The sequence below is a fragment of the Sus scrofa genome, chromosome 1 (assembly GCF_054392235.1).
Source record: "Sus scrofa isolate SSC_HxYL_T2T_F1_AM1 chromosome 1, Sscrofa_HxYL_maternal_Yorkshire_Landrace_v2.0, whole genome shotgun sequence".
Lineage (NCBI taxonomy): Eukaryota > Metazoa > Chordata > Mammalia > Artiodactyla > Suidae > Sus > Sus scrofa.
In genome coordinates, this window is record NC_139383.1 from 66,447,726 (window position 1) to 66,465,602 (window position 17,877).

Sequence of the window (17,877 nt, forward strand, 5' to 3'; positions counted from 1 at the left end):
GGCATCTGCCTCTGGGCAGGAAGTGTACTTCCTGCTATAGGCCCATCTCTTCTCCAGCGGGCCAAGTCTACATGCCAGGGACAGGGTGGATGGATAAAAAAGATATTCTGTGGTTACTGTGTGTCAGGCATGGTTCTGAGGGCTTCACGGCTATTATCTCATTTAATCTTCACAAGAACCTTATGAGGTAGGTAAACTGAGGCACAGCAGATAAACTTGCCCAAAGTCCCATTACTAGGAAACGGCAGGACTTGGACTACACCTAGTAGTCAGAGCCTATGTTCTTGACCATTAGACTGTCCACTGAAACCATCTATTCATCCACAGGATCTTGGAATAACATTGCAGATTGGCTCAGCCACAACTCAAGTCTGCAGGGAATCTGAGACTGAATATTCTGGTCCCTCTTCCAAACTCTCCATGCCCTGACCTGGCCTGTCACCTGAGTGCCAAGGAACCTGGCTTCTGGGTGCTCGTTCCTCCTCTCTACTTTCCCAGCATATATCCTAGTAGTCCAGCCTTTTCCCTTTCTTCTGCTCAGCCACACATCTGTCTTTTCCTCTGGCTACTTTTTGGGGTGGGGTGGACTTCCCTGCTATAGTTTCTCGATAGTCACCATGCGGTAGAGTGAATGCTGGATTCCACATTTGGACACTTGGGGTCAAGGGCAAGCCCTGCTTCCTACTGGCCACATCACCCCTAGACCTCTCCTCTCTCATTGGGAAAGTGAGGACAGTACCAATTCTGCTTTGATTATCATGAGAACTAAATAAGATAATATCTAGTTTAATCCCATGTATCCTTCTACCCAAGCAAGCAAGGGCAAGCTCTTCATATCATCGTCACATGGATGTCTACTTCCTGCAGAATCTCTGTTCAGTAAAACAAACTCTTTTGTAGAAGTTTATCACCGGCATGCCCTTTCCACTTAAGAACTCACTTCATAAATACTGGTCAAGGAGTTCTCGCTGTGGCACAGTGAGGTAAGAATCCATCTGCGGAGTTCCCGTCGTGGCGCAGTAGTTAACGAATCTGACTAGGAACCATGAGGTTGCAGGTTCCATCCCTGCCCTTGCTCAGTGGGTTAAGGATCCGGCGTTGCCGTGAGCTGTGGTGTAGGTCGCAGACGCAGCTCGGATCCTGCGTTGCTGTGGCTCTGGCATAGGCTGGCAGCTACAGCTCCGATTAGACCCCTAGTCTGGGAACCTCCATATGCTGTGGGAGCGGCACAAGAAATGGCAAAAAGACAAAAAAAAAAAAAAAAAAAGAATCCATCTGCAATGGCTAGGGTTGCTGTGGACGTGTGGGCTCAATCCACAACCCGGTGCAGTGGGTTAAAGTATCTGGTATTGACATAACTGCAGCATAGGTCAAAGCTGCCACTCAGATTCAACCCTTGGGCCAGTATCTTCCATATGCCATGCGTGCCATTAAAAGAAAAAGAATGATCAAAAGAATAAAAATATTTGCTGGCTTTTAATAATACTTGCTATAAAATGAAGGTTTTCATTTATATGAACTATTTCGTTTAGATCAAACATTAAAATTAAAAAGCCAGGAGTTCTCATCATAGCTCAGTGGGTAAAGAACCTGACTTAGAACCCATGAGGATTTGGGTTTGATCCCTGGCCTTGCTCAGTGGGTTAAGGATCCGGCCTTGCCATGAGCTGTGGTGTAGGTTGCAGACACAGCTTGGATCTGGTGTCGTTGTGCTGTGGCCGGCAGCTGCAGCTCCGATTTGACCCCTAGCCTGGGAACCTCCATATGCCACAGGCACAGCCCTAAAAGGACAAAAGACAAAAAAAATTTTATATATATATATATATATATAAATAAACAAAAAATTAAATTTAAAAGCCATTTAGACGATGTTCCTAGAAAGTGCAAACTATAGATCTAACAATTAACTGATTTTGTCCAGTCAAGTAATTCAAGTAAGACTGGTAATTTTGTGTAAAGTAGCTAGGCAAAAATTTAAGAACTGAAAGAAGAGGAGATAAAGTAAAAATCCCTGCTCCACTGGCCAGAACAATCTAATTCTCATAATTAACTTGGGCCATGTCATAGTAAGAATGGATGCGACCAGCATACACCAATGACTTCGTATACATCATGCATGTTAAATTTTTTCATTCTGAAAGTAACACTACAGGGTGGATATTATTATAGTTTAAATTTAGTATATTATACCATACTTTAATATTTCACAGTAGACAAGGAAACTGAAGCTCAGAGAGGTAAAATAACTGCCCAAGGAATATCAATTTAAGATCAAGTTGTTAATAACCCCAGCTCCCAAGCTCTTAAGCACGTCACCTACACCAAAATGGGCAATTCCTCCTCAGTTAATTTTATTAAAGCAGCCAGTTTGACTCAGACCCCTCAAGCCTGAAACTTTCTGATCAAAGTCTATAACAGCTTATGATGGCCAACTTTTATCGAATATTCACTATAATGTCACACTTTGTGCTACGCATCTCAGGTGTGTTAACTCATGCAATCAACTCTAAAAAGAAATTTATGATTATTATCCCCATTTCACAGACGAGAAAAACTGAGTAACCAAGCCTACTTTCAGGTCGAAACTTACAAGGTTGCTGAAAGGCAGAGTGAATCTGAACCCAATCTGGCTCCAGAGCCCTTCCTCCATCTGTCAGGAAGCTCTCTGACTAATTTAGGATCAGAGCAGCAGGTAATCTGTTCCCTGGACAGCTATATTTTATAAAGTGCCCTTATAATGAGGATCGTATAAGAGAACACCTGTAGCAGTAAGATAAGTCCTTCCTCCTGTGGTGATGGGTATCATGAATGACCTTGCCTTGTACATGGCTAGTGAGCTGATAGTTTACAGAGACAGATTTCCTAGCTAAGTTTCCCAGGGCAGGCTGAGCCCATATGCCCGAAGGGCAAACATGCTATGGGTGACAAGACATTCCTGGGTCTTTCAATTTACAAACAACATATTTTCGAACTCTGGACTGAATTTAAGAGAGCTGCAAGACTCTCTCCACTAGAAGAGAATAAAGTAGAGTGTTGGGACTATATTTCTTTAAAACTATTGTCGTGGGAAAAAAAAATATAGATAAAATCCAAAATACCTACGTTGATTATACTCATTCATTAAACTTCCTATAATTCTCACGTGTCAACTTTACTGTCCGCTCTAGAGAGGTACCTATAGATTGAGGTTAAATCTATGCAGCAGGAAATCCACATTATGGCAGCGAAGACTACCACTGCGGGTGAACCCTGCCAGTGTAGCCACTTTAAAGTGGATTTTCCATTCCACATATTTCAGATGGTTTTGTGTTTTGCCTAAACTACACAGACAACTGAAACTTAGATTTCATGTCAAGTTAAGGTCTCCATCATGTAACCAGCAAATCTCAGCCCCACTGCCCTTAGTCTGTTTCCAGGATCCCTTGGTGGCCCTAGAGGTTTTCAAAAACTCATGTCCCAGGGTTCCCAATGTGATGCAACAAGATCGGAAGCATCTTGGGAGTGCTGGGACACAAGTTCAATCGCCAACCCAGCATAGTGAGCTAGCGATGTAGCATTGCCACTTTGGCTAGAATCTGATCCCTGTCCCAGGAACTCCATATGCCTCAGGGAGGCCAAAAAATAAAACAAAAACAAAAACTCAGGTCCCCGCTCAACTCCCTGAGCAATGCCCCAGTACTCCACGTTCCTCTTTCCCTGTGCCATCATAACTTACTCGAGAATTGGTACTTGTTAGGACATAAGGGTTGAAAAGCTCGGCCCCCAGAGACACACATTCTCAGATTTGAATCTGGGTCCTACTACTCTTACTGTGTGATCTTGGGCAAATTGATTAACCTCCCCCAGCCAAAATTTAAGCAATGGTGGTCAAGCATCCAATGACAGTTGCGAGGGATAAATGCAATCACAGAGGTAAATCACTTCTAAACAGAGCCCCCCCACTGAGGGCTCAAAAATAGGCAGCCATTAGTGTATTATTTGCATTAGGACAGGGTTTACCAACTCAATTTAAACACATGTCAAGAAACAAAAGTGAATAAACCAAGGATTAAAAACACTTTTTCAAGTAAGTATCCAAGTGGGCAGAAGGCTCTCCTGAGAGCAGAGATCACACCTAGCAGGGTGTGGCCTGCTGCCAGGGTGAGCTCTGAGTCCCCCCTCCCTACTTCTGCAAGGTCATTTCAGCAAGGTTTACACTCAATCCTGTGAAGCTGTCACTTCTCTCACTCTCTCCACAACGTGGAGGACTGGTGAGAAGCCACATGGTTTGGGATCCTCAAAAGGCTGGGTATATAATCGTGAAACAAATGGGTTACCATTTCAATCACTGCACAAATGTTTTCATCTTTTCATATAGCTTGAAACCTAACTTGAAATAGAGTTCTAAAACTAGCAAATATATTTTTAAAAATCTAGAGAAATAATTCACTTAATCTTTATTTGGTTGAACTAGATTCAAGACACTGTGCTGAGAGAATTCAATGATAAGCTTAAAATCATTCTTGTCAATTATAGCCATATAGTATGAAAGCCAAGACACAGCCCCCGACCTAAATGATTTCTGCCCTCTCAGAGACTAGAAATATTTAAAATACCTGTTCAGCTGTCACAGTGTCCTCCTGGAATCCCCACAGGCCTGTTAAAGGTCACCCATACCTGTCTTTGTTTATAAACCTATTGTGTAGGATTCCCCCACTGAAAAAAGGCAGTGGAGACACATTTTTGCACTCTTTAGAAAATATTGGCCAAGAGGGACACTCTGAGCTATTGAAAACTGCTCTTTCTTGGTCATCTCCCAGGGACAGAGGCCTCAAACGCATGGAAATTTTAACCATAAATTAGCCAAACCACTGGTGGCAGCAGCCTATTATACTATTCTACTCAAAGAAAGATCTCCTGTCTGGCTGGATGTACCAACAGCAGGGGCCTCCATTTTCTGGTATTTCCATGTCCATCCTGTAAACATTCTGCGGCAGGCAGCAGAGGCAAGTGTTTACGGCACTGGGCAACTCCCGTGCACGCCCATGTGCTAATCCTGTCCTCGGCTCTCCTCCTACCGCTCACACAACAATGGCATGTAAACCTGAAGAAGGTGCTTAGCTTTAAATACCAGATCAGCGGATAACTGGGTTAAGGCTGCATCAAAATTGTACACCACTAACAGGGACCCAGAGGTCTCTGGAGCTTTTGCAATTTCAGCTTTTTGATGATGTTGACACTTGGGGAGGATAGTGGAGTACTAACCTTTAAGCGAAAGATAAGGTTAGTGGTTAATTTTCCAGCATTATCATCTATAAACAAATAGGGCATGTCACAAAAAATGGAACTTAGTATTTCTTCCGGGCCTAAGTCTATTGTTGCAAACACACTGCACTTAGGATCTTCATAATAGACTATTATGCTATGCTCCATAACAACCCAGAGAATTTTTGCTTTTAGCACCGAATGATTGGGAGACAAGTGTTTTTCTCCCTCCCAGTACCAGTTTAATTCTCCTGTTAACTCCAAGCTGCCCCTCACGGCCAGGTGACCACGAACTGCCTCTGGCGACAGGTAAGGACAGGACTCGGGCGTTTGGGCGGCGCGACCGAGGAGCTGGCATGGGTGTCCCCCCCAATCCCCACGCCTGCCCTGCCCTGGCCAGGTGCCCCTCTCTGCGCCCCTTCGCGGGGCCCTCTCTCCGGCTCACCTAATGACCAGGAGTTCGTGGAGCAGATACGCAGCTGCGGCCAGCAAAGCTCCCCCGGTCAAGTAAAGGGTTTTCTTCCACCAGGGATCGGAGCCCAGCCCTGCCATGATCCCACCGTAATCCTGCAAAGGGAAAGCGATGATGTCCCCATAAAAGGTGAAGGGCTCCTCGGACCCGGCCCACCAGCTGAAGAAGGAGACGCTCTGGTTCCAGCTCAGATCCACCACGCACGGCCTGGACGAGGCAAAGCCAACCCCCCAGTGCATGCTGCGCGGCTGGCTGCGGGCGCCCCTCCCAGGGCCCGCGCCGCCCGCATGGGAAAGGGCCGGCACGGCCGGGCGCGGGCTCAGCGGCGCTCTGGGGGCGCGGGCGGCGCGGGCGGCAGCGACCGAGGCGGCGGCGGAGGAGGCGGGAGGGCGCGGGCCGCGGGCGGCTGGCCTGGCCGGCGGGGCCCCGGCGCCCTGGGAGGCAGCGGCGGCCGCCGGCTCCCCCCGCAGCGGCCTCTCCGCGCCGCTCTTTGTGTCGGAGCCTGGAGAAGGCCGCGTGATGTCATTGCTCCCCGGGGCAGGGAACCAGAGGCGGGATAAAGTCACCTACCCCGCGCCCTGCCCCCGCCCCGCATCTCCGCGGTCCGGCGGCCTCCGCCCCGGCCGGAGCTGCAGGGCTGGGCGCGCCGGGCGGGCTCCGCGCCTCCAGCGGCACCGCCGGAACGGCTCGGCGCGCGAGGGCAGGGCTGCGGAGGTGGCTGGAAATGCAGCTCCGCCAGGAGGAAGCTGCAGTTGGGCCCGGATCTGCGTCCCCCCAACCCGCGGCGGGTCCTCCTCCTCCGCTCCAGCCCCTCCCGCAGACGCGAGAGCAGGGCGCGCGCAGGACTCACCTGGGGCCGCGCGGAGCTCCGGCAGAAACACCGCCCCGCGGGGGCTGGGGGCTGGGGGCCAGGGCCCGGGTTAGGTCGCGAATTGCACAGCTCTGGCCACCAGGAAAGCCCTGCCCTTGCAAAACTTATAAAAACACTCCTCTTACATTACACAGTTACCTAGGTCTTGGCCATGTGCTCAAGGAGAGATGTCTGATTTGATAAAGAACCACAAAAATGTACTCTAAAGAGATTTCCCCTCTGACAGATCCAGCCCAAGTCCAAGTCTTTCCCCTAGGAAATTATCACCAGGGAACTCTTGGCTATGGGGTGGTATTTTTCCTTTCCTTTTCGGTGCAAACTATCAAACGTTGTGTGTGTGTGTGTGTGTGTTGTGTGTAACAATTTTTTCCCTTTAACTTCATTTTTCTAAAGTTCATATGTACAAGGAATAGGACAGTGCTTCATAGAAATATATGATGTACGCACAAATTTTAGTACGAACATGGATAGTTTAAAATTGTTTGAAAGAGCTGAAAAGAATTCAAGTAGGGTGTTTATCATTCTTGAAGTGAAAGGATGGTTATGGGAACGCTCCGGGGTTTTGCGTGAGGGAACCGAGGTTGGAGTAAAGGGGACTCCCTTCTCCTACTGCACCAGCCCCTTACAACAGCAGTGTGTGGTCATATAGTTGATAAAATACAGGCGGGTTACCAGTCCCCATGAGATAATGGGAGGGGCTAGCCAGGCTGGTGCTCAAGCACTAGCATATGAGGGGCCCAAGCACCACTGTAGACGTTTGCCGGACCTCTCAGGAAGAAGCAGTGTGTGGAGTTGGAAGTTAACCTTCCATGAGCATGTTGCAAGGAATGGAATCCAAGGACCTCCCAGAGAAACAGAGGTGGTCACCCCACCGCCTTCTGGGGAGAGAGACCAGGAGGCTGCGTAGGAAGCAGAGTGGGCAGGTTTGGGATCAGAACAGGGATACTCTGGCAGAGAGAGGATAAAGAGTACTGGCACCAGGGATTCTCCTTGGTTCTGTCTTTCCCAGACAGCACCCAGCCTTTTCTCTCATTAAATGTTGAGCCAATACTTAAGGAATATCCATCTGATATTAGGTACCGAATTATTTGCCTGTCTAGACCCAGAAGTGAGGATGGGCATAAATTATTATCTTGAGTGGACGAATATGGAAGGCAAAAGGGAGAATCAACACCAACAAACTCTACGCCCAGAAAACAAGCTAGAAACCAGAGGAAGTTCAATATTCTGATCCTAGAAAGTGCATTTCACTCTCACAACTTCTCCTGTAGGCAAAGCTACCCCACCTACCCATGGAGACCAGTGCCCACTGCTGTGTCCCTGGGACTATCAGATAATCATTGAACATTCTCTGGCCTTTGGTTCAAGTACAGTTTTAATTTTCAGAGGTACCCTGAGTGAATGTCTTTAAGAAGCAGGTGGAGGTCAAATAAAATCCGGTAAGAGAAGCTAAATACATTATCTTAGGAGTTCCCATTGGAGCTCAGTGGTAACGAACCCAACTAGTATCCGTGAGGATGAGGGTTCGATCCCTGGCCTTGCTCAGTGGGTTAAGAATCCGGCATTGCCGTGAGCTGTGGTGTAGGCTGGCAGCTTTAGCTCCGATTTGACCCCTAGCCTGGGAACTTCCATATGCCAGCAGGTGCAGCCCTAAAAAGCAAAACAAAGAGAGAGAGAGATTTGGGCCTGGGATTGAGATGAGTGGAGGTCATTAAAGGGAAGGGGAGTAGACATGAGAATGTAAGGGTGCATGCTGAGTGAGAGGAGAGAGGGACCAAGGACAGAGCCCTGAGAACAGCAGTTAGAGGATGGCCAGAGGAGGAGAGGCCCATCCAGGAAACCCCAAGGAGGAAAGAGAGGCGAGGAGGGAAGCTGGACAGGTGTGGGGCCACAGCAGGCAAGGGAAGAGGGTGTCTCAAGACAGTGCATGGTGGGGTCAGTTGTGCCTGTGTTAACAGGAAAGGATTTAAAAAGTGGAAGCACCTTATGTGCATATTTACCTCGTAACTTTCCACCCCCATAGTCTCAGCTCTGCTCACATCATCTTGAGAACATACTTCTTTTCTTTGAGTCCAACTGGTGCCTTTTTAGCTCCTAGACAGTGGCTCATATATATGTGCTGCCTCCTTTTCTTGCTGGGATACAAGAGGTTTATTGATCTCACAGTAAATTCTTTTGCTTGATTTTCATGCAACTCATCAGTGTCAGGGTTTTTTTGTTTTTAATACAGACAAAGCTTGCATGTCATTTGCATCCCATTAGTAACAGTCAAGTAAGGATTTCCCTTTTAATAGAGTCACATTGTAAGTTAATGAAAGCAATTACTTGTTGGCTATACTAACACTTCCATTTGGTTTTGTTTCCATCTTTATTTCTCCATTGATTTCTTAGGACTCTTAGATTTTTGTACCTAATGTCTGTAAGCCTGTAATGATGCAAGTATGTTTTATGGAAATTGCAGGGACCTTGCCAATCCGGGTTTAAAAAAAAATTTCCAGTAAGCATGACTTACCCTTGTGCCTGGTTACTAAGCAGTCTCTCTAAATCTTTACTCGATGCCTTTCAGTGTTGTGTATTCCAGGTCAGCAGCAGCATAGAAGCCCTCGTGAGTGTCCCTAGCACTTATAAAAAAGATGTTTCAAATCACATAAAATTTTTTTTAACTCTTCTGCTTGACTGAGATACTTTTGCTGTGTAGTATTTTTTTAATTGCTTTTTAGGCCTGCTGCGTATGAAAGTTTTTAATTGCTTTTTCATAACATGCTGCATATGGAAGTTCCCAGGCTAGGGGTCGAATCAGAGATGTAGTTGAAATTGCATGGATACTTGTTGGGTTCTAAACCCACTGAGCCACAACAGGAACTCTCTGTGTAATATTTTAATTCAACACTTTTCTTCAGTTTATCATTAATACAATAGTAAAACCTCTAACTATAATATAGAAAGTGAGGCCATAATTCTATTCAGGGTCTTTAAAGCATTTTATTAAGTTGCAATCAGTACCATGTAGTTGGTGTAGTCATAGAAAGGTAAAGAAACTCTCAGAGAATGGAGGCAAATTACCCAGACTCTAGACATTGTGAAGTTGTTTACTTTTAATGCTTTCATATGTCAAAGCACACAGACAATTCAGATAAGTAATGTCAATCCAGTTGTGTGTGGATTCTACTACTCTAATGATCACATGATGGCAAAGACACCAGGCATAAGTATCAAAGAGGTGAAGGGCCTGGGCTCAGCAGTCAGACTGCCTGGGTCTGCATCGTACCGGTTGTGTACCAGTTGTATGAGGCTGAACACATTGAAAATCTCTGTGAAATGGAGTGGATAGCAGTCCGTACCTCACAGGGCTGTTACGAAGGTTAAATGAGATAATGCTTGCAAAGCACTTAGCACCGGGCCTGGCACTCCATAAACTCCATAAACACAAATGATTATAATAAGTCTCCAATATTACTTATGAATCCTTTTTAAAAAGCAGTATACGACAGAATTTTACATTAATTCATGTAGAATTTCTTCTCTAAGCCAATTTAACATTATAATTTCACTAACACTTTCTGCTAATTTTTATTTTGAAAAATTACAAAGTTACAGACAAGCTGGAGGAATGAACACCATGTACCCTACATCTAAATTCACCAATTATTAACATATTTCTACATTTATTTTCTCTGTGTTTATACACGTGCATGCACACACACACACACACACTCCCAGAAACCTAAAAAAAAAAGCTTTTCTTGATGTTCTGAAAAGTATTTAATCTGTCTTTCTCTATTCTCATTCTCCCTTTATCCTTTTCTAACAATATAGCTTGTTTTCATTTTTTAAACTTTTCAAATGTAAGTGGTAACTATCTTACTCTTCAGTTCTAAGTTCCAAAGTATATGCAGTTCCTAAGAATGACATTTTCTTTCATTAACACAATGTTATCACATAAAAGAAAGTTCAATCGCAACATTGTCAATCAACTATACTTCAATAAAACTTTAAAAAATAATAATAATAAATAAATTTCCAGGTCAAAAAAAAGAAAATTAATAATTCCATAAAGTTATCACCTATCTAGTCCAAAGCATATTCAAACTTATGCAATTGTCTCGCAAATATTTTATAGCTGTTTTATTGTTGCTGTTGTTTTTGATTTCCTATCCAGAATCCAATCAAGTTTCTTGCACTGCACTGGGCATTTTCCACCTGCATCTCCTATCAGGTGAGTTAACTTGTAGAATGACTCAAACCTTTGGGGATTGTCTGTCTTTTCTCTTTGTCTGGCTTGTTACCTTCTCTCCTGTAGTTCTGACACTCTAGACCTAAAGTGAGCCATTCCTACCAGGATCCCTAAATCATTGCTTTCCTTTGTGTGGGATCCTCCACTCAACACATGGGGTTCATGTTATTTATCCCTGCTCATTGAGTGGCGATAAATGGATCAACATCTAGGCCTGGATGTTATGGCAAGGCAAACTATGACAAATTAAGATTTGATTTGGCTATAGGTAAGAGAAAAGCCAAACAGCGGTAGCTTGAATAAGTTGCTATTCTCATTCTCTCATCCCTTTTGTCCAGAGTGTGGAAATAGCCTCACCCCAATGTAGTCTCACCACCACCTTATCAGGCTGTCCCTCCTGCCTTGTCTCAAGGCTCCACCTCACAGTCTGGGATGACTGCTCCAGTTCGTCCTGATGTCTCTTTTGCAACCAGCAGGAGGGAGGAAAGGGAAGGAAAGGTGCACACTCTGTTTAATGACCCTTCCTGGCAGCTACACATACCACTTATCATTTCCACTCACTTCTCATTGGCCACTATTGAGTTCCAGGGCCATATCTAGGTGCAAGGAAGGTTGAGAAATGTAGCTAAAATAAAGGGTTCTATAACCAGGAAAGGGAAGAAGAGAATTAAGGGACAGCCTTCAGCCTTGGCCATGTCTATTTACTGGGGCAGATGGTCAAAAGGGTCACTGAGAAGTCATTACTGGGGAACCAATACGGAGGCTCCTGAGGGACAAATACAGAACACGCACAGAGAGCAATGTTTTACATACATGTGTAACTCTTACTTTCTCCAGAACATAGCAACTTTGGGAAAGACCAAAACTTCAGTAACAATTGCAATTGCTTTTCATTTTAGTCCCCTAACCAGGATGGTTATTGGAATTCTGCTTCTAAAAGGTTCCTCCAGGTTCTATGAGTTTTGTGTGTGTGCTGGATCCCATCGTTCCTTAAAGAAGTTTCAGAAAAAGCTGAAGGTGTTCCCGTCGTGGCTCAGTGGTTAACGCACCTGACTAGCATCCATGAGGACTCAGGTTCGATCCCTGGCCTCTCTCAGTGGGTTAAGGATCCAACATTGCCGTGAGCTGTGCTGTAGTTTGGACACGTGGCTCGGATCCTGCATTGCTGGGACTCTGGCATAGGCCAGCAGCTACAGCTCCAATTGGACTCCTAGTCTGAGAACCTCCATATGCTGTGGGTGCGGCCCTCATAAAAGCAAAAAAAAAAAAAAAAAAAAAGAAAAGAAAAAGGCATACCACTTGACTTCTCCCTTGTCCCCACCTGCCTTGCAGTGTGAACTTTCCTACCATCTTTAGTTACAACTTGGGAGTGATGAAAGATTTGGTCTTCTAGTGCTCATAACTCTCTAAGCCAACCTTAAACTGTTTAGTAGTTTTTATAATTATAGCCTCACTGAGCACTCTCACACCCTTCAAGAGGACCAGGTGTTCAAGGTCAAGGCCACAACCCAGCTTCCCACAGCTGTTCCTCTCACCAGATATAAGATCCTGAGCAAATTCACATTCTTGCTCTGTTTTGACCTAAGGCAAGTTTACAATTTATTTTGCTGGACTATCAGCTACAAAATATCCACAATTATGTCTTTTCTCATTTTTTGTTTTTGTTTTTGTCTTGGCTGTGCTCTTGATCATGTGGAAGTTCCCAGGCCAGGGACTGAATCCATGCCACAGCAGTAACCCAAGCTCCTGCCATTACAACACTGGATCCTCAACCTTCTGTGCCACAAGGGAACTCCACTCCATCATTATTTCTTGCAGGGGACTCTCATGAACTCTGAGTTCCTAAGGGAAGATTTGCAAATTAAATTCCCCACCATATCCCTAATTGCTAGTTTCCTACTTTTCAAAAGTAAGTAGTTCTCAAAATTAAAATTTTTCACCTGGGCAATCTTTACTCTAGAAATACACATTTAAAAAATTTGGGGAGCTCCCATCGTGGCTCAGTGGTTAACGAATCTGACTAGCATCAGTGAGGATGCAGATTAGATCCCTGGCCTTCTCAGTGGGTTAAGGATCAGGCACTGCCATGAGCTGTGGTGTAAGTTACAGACGTAGCTCGGATCCTGCATTGCTGTGGCTGTGGCGTAGGCCACTGGCTACAGCTCCAATTCGACCCCCTAGCCTGGAACCTCCATATGCCAAGAGTGCAACCCTAAAAAAAATAAAATAAAAAAAAAAAATTTTTTTTTCTTGTAGTGTTTTTTCTGAGTCAATTTCCGCTGGAATTTGGTTGAAATTGGCCTAAAAGATCATACTAGATTATACACAGGCATGAAATTTTCATCTCATTATTCTACGGAATTTTATTTTTATTTTTTATCTTTTTGTCTTTTTGAGGGCTGCATCCACGGCATATGGAGGTTCCCAGGCTAGGGGTCTAATCGGAGCTGTAGTCGCTGGCCTACACCAGAGCCACAGCAACGCCAGATCCAAGCTGTGTCCTCGACCTACACTTTTCATTTTAAAGTGAAACAAAGAATCAGCTATTACTGAATCATCCTGAATTTCCATCACTTAATGTGTGTGTGTGTGTGTGTGTGTGTGTGTGTGTGTGTGTGGCATATATATATGCCTTTAAAGGCCACACCCATAGCAAATGGAAATTTCCAGGCTAGGGGTCAAATCAGAGCTATAGCTGCCAGCCATAGCCACAGCCACACAAGATCCAAGCTGCATCTGCAACATACATCACAGCTCAGAGCAATGCTGGATCCTTAATCCACTGAGCAGGGCCAGATATAGAACCCGAATCCTTGTGGATACTAGTTGGGTTCATTACCACTGAGTAACACGAAGGGGAACCCCAATAATACATATATATATTTTTTTTTTTTTTTGGTCCTTTTTTTTTTTTTTTTTTTTTGTCTTTTTGCTATTTGTTGGGCCGCTTCTGTGCCATATGGAGGTTCCCAAGCTAGGGGTCTAATCGGAGCTGTAGCCGCTGGCCTATGCCAGAGCCACAGCAACTCGGGATCCGAGCCGCGTTTGCAACCTACACCACAGCTCATGGCAACGTCGGATCCTTAACCCACTGAGCAAGGGCAGGGACCGAACCCGCAACCTCATGGTTCCTAGTCGGATTCGTTAACCACTGCGCCACGACGGGAACTCCGTCCTTTTTTTTTTTTTTTAGGGCTGCATATGGAGGTTCCCAGGCTGGGTGTCAAATTGGAGCTGAAGCTGCTGGCCTACGCCACAGCCCCAGCAACACAGGATCTGAGCCATGTACGTAACCTACACCATGGCTCACAGCACTGCCAGAACTTTAACCCACTGAGTAAGGCCAGGGATCAAACCCGTGTCTTCATGTATACTAGTCGGGTTCATTAACCACTGAGCCACAACAGGAACTCCCAATAATGTATATTTCTAATAACTGAGTGTTCTTTCTAAAATAAATGCACTTTGTTGAGGGGACAGCCTTTTAATCAATTTCATTACACAGTTCTTAGGTTAACCTTTTCAAAAAAAAATTTTTTGAGATATAGTTCATGTCCGATATTATATGTTTCAGGTGTACAACATAGTAATTCACAACTTTAAAGGTTATACTCCATTTATAGCTGTTATAAAATAGTGGCTATGTTCCCTGTGTTTTACAATATATGCCTGTAGCTTATTTGTATTATACATAGTAGTTTGTATTTCTTTCTCTTGCTCCTTTCCCCTTCCCACTGGTAACTACTAGTTTGTTCTCTGGATCTGTGAGTCTGTTGCTTTGTTGTTATATTCACTAGTTTTATTTTTCAGATTCCACATATAAGTGATATACAGAATTTGTCTTTCTGTCTGACTTATTTCACCTAACATAAGACTCTCCAACTCCATTCTGGTTGTTGCAAATGGCAAATTTTCCTTCTTTTTTTTATGTCTAAGTAACATTCCATTGTGTATATATACCACATCTTCTTTATCCATTCATCTGTTGATGGGCACTTGGGTTGCTTCCATATCTTAGCTATTGTAAATGAAGATGCTATGAATATTGGGGTTCATATATCTTTCCAAATTAATGTTTTTATTTCTTGGGATATACACCTAGGAGAGGAATTGCTGGAATATATGGTTGTTCTATTTTTAGTTTTTTAAGGCCACTCCACACTGTTTTTCATAGTGGCTATAACAATCCACATTCCTACCAATAGTGTACAAGTGTTCCCCTTTCTCCACATCCTTGCCAACACTTGTTATTTGTTATTTGTGTTCTTTTTTTTTTTTTTTTTTTGTCTTTTGTCTTTTTGTTGTTGTTGTTGTTGTTGCTATTTCTTGGGCCGCTCCCACGGCATATGGAGGTTCCCAGGCTAGGGGTCTAACTGGAGCTGTAGCCACCGGCCTACGCCAGAGCCACAGTGGTTAACGAATCCGACTAGCATCTGCAACCTACACCACAGCTCATGGCAACGCCGGATCGTTAACCCACTGAGCAAGGGCAGGGACCGAACCCGAAACCTCATGGTTCCTAGTCGGATTCGTTAACCACTGCGCCACGACGGAAACTCCTGTTTGGTTTTTTGATACTGAGTTGTATGAGCTGTTTATATATTTTGGGTATTAATCCCTTATCAGTCATATCATTTGCAAATATCTTCTCCCATTCAGTAGGTTGTCTTTTTGTTTTTTGATGGTTTTCTTTGCTGTGCTAAAGACTTAAAGTTTAATTGGATCCCATTCATTTATTTTTGTTTCCTTTGCTTTAGGAGGCAAATACATATATATATATGGCTACAATCTATGGCAAAGATTCTGTTTTTTTCTAGGAGTTTTATGGTTTCTGGTGGTTTTCTTTTGTTTTGTTTTGTTTGGCTGCACCCACAACATATAAAAGTTCCTGGGCCAGGGATCAAAACTGAGCCACAGCTATGCCATAGCTGCTGCAGTGCCAGATCTTTAACCCACTGTGCTGGGCTGGGCATCAAACCCACACCTCAGCAGTGACCCCAGCCACTGCATATAAAAGGCCAGATCCTCAACCTGCCGCACTAGAGCAAAACTCTGGTTTCTGGTTTTATAATTAGATTAATCTTTAATACCAACATTTTTTTTCCCCTAACAGATATAATGAAGAAGCTTTGCTTTGGTAATAAAACTACTAAAATTCAGGCTAAGAATCAAACTTTTAAACAGAATCCAGTGGGAATTCCTGTCCTAATTAGACATCAGAAACCAAAGTTAAAATTTCTTTTTTAAATCTTTAAATTTCAGTTTCCTGTTGGAAGTGCCACTGAGAACAGACAAATGATAAGCTAAGATGGTTGGGAAGTGTTTGCCTGGTGAGTCCAATCCAACAGTCATTGATTAAAAAATACAGAAATCATATAAGCTTAAAAGTAGAAAGGCTTGGAGTTCCCGTCATGGCTCAGTGGTTAACGAATCCGACTAGGAACCATGAGGCTGCAGGTTCGAACCCTGGCCTTGCTCAGTGGGTTAAGGATCCAGCATTGCCATGAGCTGTAGTGTAGGTCGCAGACTTGGCTCAGATCCCACGTTGCTGTGGCTCTGGCATAGGCTAGCAGCTGCAGCTCTGATTAGACCCCTAGCCTGGGAACCTCCAACGGGTGTGGCCCTAAAAAGAATAAATAAATAAATAAATAAATAAAATAAAAGTAGAAAGGCTAGAAAGTAGAAGCTGGCTTTCTACGTGAGTCACATGCATTCAACCTGTTTATCATGGGTCAACATCCTCCATGAAAATCCTTATACATTCTGGACTTTCAGGAAAAGCCAAAGAATGACATACTTCTAGCAGCACAAAAATATACTTCAGGCCAGTCCCTTTAACTGCAAATATATTAGCCAAAAAAAGGAAATTTCCATAACTGAATTTTTAAATTGATTTTTTAAGAAATCCTTTCTACTTAAAAAAAGAGAGAGAGAGCACCACAAAACATTCATAGAACGGTACAGAGAAGTATGTCCAATATAATCTGAATTTCTTTGGGTTTTTGTTTTTGTTTTTTCATTTTCGGCCACCCCACAGCATATGGAGTTCCCAGGCCAGGGATCAGATCCTAAGCTGTAGCTGCAGCAACACCCAATCTTTAACCCACTGTGCCAGGCCCAGGATGGAACCCGAGTCCTAGCACTCCCAAGACATAGCCGATCCCTTTAGGCCACGGTGGGAATTCCCTAATCTGAGTTTCTTGACAAATTCAGTATAAACTTAACAATAAATTTGCTTTCTAAAAAAGCAAAATTTAAAGGAAAAAATACTTTTCTTTTTTTTCTTTTTGCTTTTGAAGGCTGCACCCAAAGCATATGGAGGTTCCCAGGCTAGGGGGTCAAATCGTAGCTACAGGTGCTGGCCTACACCACAGCCACAGCAATGCCAGATTCGAGCTGCATCTGTGACCTACACCACAGCTCATGGCAACACCAGATCCTTAACCCACTGAGTGAAGCCAGGGATTGAACCCGCAACCTCATGGTTCCTAGTCAGATTCGTTTCCGCTGTGCCATGACAGGAACTCCAGGAAAAAAATATATTTATCTTCCCAAATATAACTGGTATGAAATGGTATTTGATTTTCATCAGTCAGAAGCATAACTGCCTTTAGCTAAAACCAAATAAATAAGAACATAGATGACACAGATTCCTTTTTTTTTTTTTTTTTTTTTTTTTGTCTTTTTGCCATTTCTTGGGCCGCTTCCGCGACATATGGAGGTTCCCAGGCTAGGGGTCGAATTGGAGCTGTAGCCACCGGCCTATGCCAGAGCCACAGCAACGCAGGATCCGAGCCGCGTCTGCAACCTACACCACAGCTCACGGCAACGCCGAATCCTTAACCCACTGAGCAACGGCAGGGATGGAACCCGCAACCTCATGGTTCCCAGTCAGATTCGTTAACCACTGCGCCACGACGGGAACTCCCTTTTTTTTTTTTTGGTTTTTGGTTTTTGCCTTTTCTAGGGCTGCTCCTGCGGCATATGGAGGTTCCCAGGCTAGGGGTCTAATCAGAGCTGTAGCCTCCAGCCTACACCAGGTCCAGAGCAATGTGG

General features: G+C 44.3%; 1 protein-coding gene across 3 annotated transcripts in view; it reads right to left on the reverse strand.

The window, feature by feature from the left end:
* FAXC (failed axon connections homolog, metaxin like GST domain containing) overlaps nt 1-6,595 on the reverse strand; it is a 79,703-nt gene extending 73,108 nt beyond the window's left edge. Inside the window, exons 1-2 of one of the 3 annotated variants that reach the window (XM_021090292.2) lie at nt 6,567-6,595; nt 5,690-5,811 (exon numbers count right to left, since the gene is read on the reverse strand). In XM_021090292.2, the coding sequence (XP_020945951.1) occupies nt 5,690-5,796 (107 nt within the window). In that variant the 5' untranslated portion in view covers nt 5,797-5,811; nt 6,567-6,595. Of the gene's footprint in view, nt 1-5,689; nt 6,231-6,286; nt 6,433-6,566 lie in introns of those variants that run through there. The other 2 variants (XM_021090285.2, XM_021090274.2) reach the window with 2 other exon arrangements.
* Between the last annotated feature and the right edge of the window lie 11,282 nt (nt 6,596-17,877).